The sequence below is a fragment of the Malus domestica genome, chromosome 07 (assembly GCF_042453785.1).
Source record: "Malus domestica chromosome 07, GDT2T_hap1".
Taxonomy (NCBI): Eukaryota; Viridiplantae; Streptophyta; class Magnoliopsida; order Rosales; family Rosaceae; genus Malus; species Malus domestica.
In genome coordinates this window covers 14,412,456-14,417,527 of record NC_091667.1, presented here as the reverse complement: position 1 = coordinate 14,417,527, position 5,072 = coordinate 14,412,456, and the positions used below count along the sequence as shown (strand labels likewise).

At 35.7% G+C, this 5,072-nt stretch overlaps 1 protein-coding gene across 1 annotated transcript; it reads left to right on the top strand.

Annotated features, from left to right (window-relative positions):
• The first annotated feature begins 1,854 nt into the window (after positions 1-1,854).
• LOC139197720 (uncharacterized) lies at positions 1,855-4,637 on the top strand. Its single transcript, XM_070825672.1, has 5 exons — positions 1,855-1,918; positions 2,371-2,523; positions 2,625-2,693; positions 3,393-3,451; positions 4,392-4,637. The coding sequence occupies exons 1-5, from the start codon at positions 1,855-1,857 to the stop codon at positions 4,488-4,490; spliced, it is 444 nt and encodes a 147-aa protein (XP_070681773.1). The 3' UTR covers positions 4,491-4,637.
• Positions 4,638-5,072: the final 435 nt, after the last annotated feature.

Below are 5,072 nucleotides of genomic sequence, written 5' to 3'. Positions count from 1 at the left end.
CACAACAGTGACTGAGGTTAATTAGCATGAGACCCCAAACTTTGAGCAATTAGAGGAAGTAAAAGTACTCTTATTATGTTGTATACAGAGCTGGATCTTCATCACACGAAACTTATTTAAGCATCTCTTTTCTTCTCAAGTTCTTTAGCTTATCATTGATTAAGAAAAACAAACACTGTCTTGATCAGATAGCAGTGTCAATTCTTCACTAACAACAGTCCATCTGCTTAATAGTACGATCTAGTAATATTTCTTTAAAAGGAAAATGAGTTAAGTTTGAATTTTGTAACTGTGTAACTGTCGAGTTCGATATAATATTGTATTCTCTTATTGTAAATGTATACTGTTGTATAAAACAAAAATAAATAAATAAATTTGCACTCGAAAAGAAAAGTTAGTCCCGTGGAGTAGAGAGCAATATTAACCCAGGATGCACTCCCATTCATTGATTCTTCAAACACCAAATTTCCACAAGTCTTGTCAGCCATTAATCCCTCTCCCGAATTCAAGGAAAGTTCTATTCACACCAAAAGAAAAAGGGCAAAATCTTATGAAACTAAAACAAGAATTAAAACATTATTTATAAAACTTAACCAATACGTAGGTACTATTCATGAAACTAGACAAAAAAAATAAACACTATTTATTAAATTAGACCAATAAGTAGATACTATTTATGAAGTGAAAGCAAGAATTAAGCGTTATTTTAAAAACTAAACCAATATGTGGAAACTATTTATGAAACTAGATTATACACTATTTATGAAACTGGAGTAAGAACTAGATAATATTTATGAAATATGACCAAGAACTAAGCACTATTTATGAAAGTGGACCAATAACTAGGCATTATTTATGAAATTGGACCAAGAATGAGACACTACTTATAAAACTGTATCAATTACTATACATTATTTATGAAACTGGCAATAACTAGGCACTATTTATGAAATATGAACAAGAAGTAGACAGTATTTTTGAAAGTGGACAAAAACTAGGCACTATTTATGAAATTGGACTAGTAAATAGTGTAGCATCGTTCAATCTCATAAATAGTGCAATTTCATAAATAATGTTCAGTGTCATAAATAGTGTTAAATAGTGTTCAATTTTATTAATAGTGTTCAGTTTCATAAATAGTGTTCAGTTTTATAAATAGTGTTCAGTTTCATAAATAGTGTTCAGTTTTATTAATAGTGTTCAGTTTTATAAATAGTGTTCAGTTTCATAAATAGTGTCTGTGATGAACGCAAGTGTAGATGCAAATTTCCACCTTCTCCTTCTTGGATGAAAATGCACCTGCAAAACAATTAACACCTAAGATAAATGCCAAGAACCTCACGCATCCACGATGAATTGGAGGGGGGGAGAGGGATTTGGCCAAAGAATCTTTGATGCCAAAGTTAGAGTTTGAGAGAGAAAGTGTTTAGAGAATTTTAGAAGATAATTGGACTTAGGTTTTTAGAGAAATGAGGGGCTATATATAGGGGTGTGGCCGACCCTATTTGGAGAAATGGGGACCGGCCACTTATGGTATTTTTTTGGCTTTAATTGCAAGATATTGTGTCAAATAATACCTTGCAATCAATTAGGAAATTAATCAATTAATTTTGGTAATTAATCCCAATTTGCAAAGAATAATTGAGAGTTACCTTGTGGGTGAGAATTTGATGAGGAGTGATGAGAGGATTTAAAAGAATACCATTTTGATCACCTTTGACATCAATTGAGCCATTATTGTCCGTTGCATGCACGTGGGAATCCTAGTGTGCATGAAGGGTAATTTTTTTTTTTTTTATCCAAAAGTTCATGTGTTGCCTTCATATTTTTCTTGATTATTTTTGGCTCCACAGCATGGGTCCTGCTGTCACAGCCCGTGCCGGAATTTTTAATTCCGAGGACATGAAATTACGGAAATGTCCCTAATATGTGACTAAGGTATAATTTTCACGTTCGTTATATCTAAGCTCCAAAAAAATTTGGTAATTGGAGTGGAGACTTAGACTTAAATTTTATGATGGAATTTTATGAAATTGGGATTGGTTTGGACATGTGGGATCCCCACACCTCAAAACCCTCCCCATTTCCCGTATACTGTCCTTCATACTCTCTCTCTTCCTCAGCTCTTCCTCAGAAACTCTCATTCTCTCTCTTCTTCTCGAACTCACGGGCAACCACCAAAACCACCAAAACCACCTAAAACCTATACCAACGTCCAAGTTAAGACTACCATTGCAACCCTGAGGACTTCACGATCACGTAGGTACCATTTTCAGGTAAGTTTCATTTCGAAAAACCCTAGTTCTAAAGACCCCGTGAATGTGTACTATTCATGATCTTTGAAGTGGTTGTGTTTTAGGCCAAAATAAGATCATAGCAAGCTTAGTGAGGTCCCAAGGAAGCTCGGAGTGCTTCGTTGGAAGTTTTTGGACGTAAGAACACGGAGATCGACAAGTTCAAAGTTTGGCCGGAGCTTTCGAGGTGTTTTCCGGCGAATACCCGGCGAGTTAGGAGTCGAGGTAGGTATAAATCTCTTCGTCTCGTCAAGTACTACAACTTTCCTTTTTGTTTCACTCAATTTCGTTGAGTATTGAAGAAGTTATACTCATTTGAAAAATACCCAGTTTCCGGCGACCTCCGAGGCTTTCGAGGCAGTTTCCGGCCAAACCACGGCGAACTAGGTGTTGTGAAAGGTACCATTCTCTTTGTCTCTTCAAGGGCTACAACTTTCGTTTTTGAATCACTTGATTTCGTTGAGAAATGACAAAGTTATGGCAATTTGAAAAACTGCCCGGAAAACGGCCGCCGGAAAAACCAGTCCGGCGACCCAAGGAAGAAGAAGGTGCTACAGTAAAAATAAAAAAATAAAAAAAAAATTATTTTAAAAATATGTCGACGTCCGTGACGTCGAGTAGATCACTGTGGTATATTCATATACCTAAATTGAACACCGTATGAGAAAGTTATTGAGGATTGTTGGTTAGGTGTTCAAATAACGTTTTATAGTTTTCACATTTAGGTGAAAATGTGAATTGATGATCCGACCGTTGGATCGTCACCAAACTTTGATACGTTGTAATACGTAATATTTGAGGATTATTGGAACTTACGGATTGGGAATTCGAGTTACGGATCTTCCGGAATTGGAATTGTAAGTCCATAATATAAAATGTTAACCGTCACTTAGTTTTGGAAATTGACGGAGATCCGACCGTTGGATGGTAATGAAATTTTAGGATGTTATCCTAGAGATATATTGTGGACCTCTGGAAGTTATGGATTTAAAATCTGAGTGGCAGATCTTCCGGATCGAACTACATAGTGACGTATTTTATATAAGTTATATATTCTATCGATATGAATTCTGAGGTTGGATTTGATTACTATTCTAGGCGGCGATCGTCGTGACGCCTTGATGTGTGGTGCTAGGGAGTTGTTGGACGAACTCCAGGTGAGTGGGCAGTTTTGTTTTCCGTATATATATATATACTTGACGTTTTCCCAGAAATTGAAAATGCATGAAATTATGTTTAAAATGAAATGCATATGAGTTATGTGGAAAAACGGGAAGTGAAATACCATGCATAGAATTGATATGAAAAGTATATAGAAATGTGAGTTGAAATGCCATGCATGAATTAATATATGATGCATATGTATGAATTGGTGCGGTGGACGCACAGGTAAGAATTGATTTATGATGCATATGTATGAAATGGTGCGGTGGACGCACAGGTGAGTATTTAATTACTGTTATGATGATGATGATATATATTGAGCTCAAATCCTGCACCATGGTTTAGTGCTTATAGTATTCACCGCATCGCACGCTCGCCTTGGATCCAAGTAGATGCTAGTCGTACAGTCCACGCGGAGTGGGTACGACAGACCAGTCGCGAGAGTGTTAGTGAGATTCCGACTGGTGGGTGACCTTAGATTATGTGCACAGATGATTTATGAGAAGCACTAGAGCGTAACTTGTGTGCAGAAGGCCGGACGGGTCACAGAGGTGACTCCGGTAGAGTGATAATGATAGATTTTGAGCTCTAGGTTCAACCGTATAGGGCTATTAGAGGGCCTACGGTTGATTACTTTCTTGCACCTGATATGATTATGTTGATGCATTCATACCTTATTACTGTTGAGATGATGTGGCATGGCATAATTAATATGAGAAATGTTGAGATGACATGGCATGGCATGATTGATAAAGAGATAATGTTGAGATAGTAAAAATGAAGTTTTGAGAATATATATGTATATTTATATTTTACATTTCTGGGAAAGTATACAGGTTTTACGGAGAGGGGTTACAACGTTTTGAGAAATGTTTGGATTTGGAAAAGAATTGTTTTACTGACCCACTCAATTTTGGTTTTGCGCCCCTCCAGGTTCAGGAATCACAAAGGTGTGGTGACTACGAGGAATACAGCGGGGTTCTGACAGATTGGACAAAATTAGGACTCACCTTCGGGTGTATCAACTTATAAATTGTATAATTAAAGCTTCCGTACTGTGCAAATGGTTACGTCACTCTCACGTGACGGCCAGCATGCCCTCCTTCGGGACGGGGTGTGTCACCTGCGCGTCAAGTTTTTTATTTTTATTTTTATTAAAATTTAAGGTTTTTTCATTAATATTTATTTTTTTATTAAATAAAGTTATAGCATGATTCTTTTTTATTAAAATAAACTTAGCACAAATCATTTTCATGAAAGTTCCTATATAAAAAAAAAGGGAAATGCGGAAGACATCTCCAGTCTCTAAATAATTTTCTAGCTACAAACAGAAGTCTTGTGTCCCTTTTCATTAGTATTTTGGTTGATATGTTTAATTTCAATTTTTTTCTCAAATATGTCAATGCAAATAATGGAATTATATTGACTGAGAAAAAGAGCTACTAAATCCACCCCATTGTTTTTATTTTCTCACTCACATTATAATCTCATCCACCTTAAAAAGTTAAAAAAGTAAAATGTTATTTTTTCCACCCACTATTATTCCCAAAATAACCTTTAATATATACGTACATATGAAATTATAAAATTGTCTCTTAAAAAATATAACAAATA

Coding starts and splice junctions, on each gene's coding strand:
- LOC139197720 (XM_070825672.1), top strand. CDS start 1,855: ATGGGTCCTGCTGTCACAGCCCGTGCCGGAATTTTTAATTCCGAGGAC. Junction 1,919..2,370: donor GGACATGAAATTACGGAAAT/GTCCCTAATATG, acceptor GGCCAAAATAAG/ATCATAGCAAGCTTAGTGAG. Junction 3,452..4,391: donor AGTTGTTGGACGAACTCCAG/GTGAGTGGGCAG, acceptor GCGCCCCTCCAG/GTTCAGGAATCACAAAGGTG.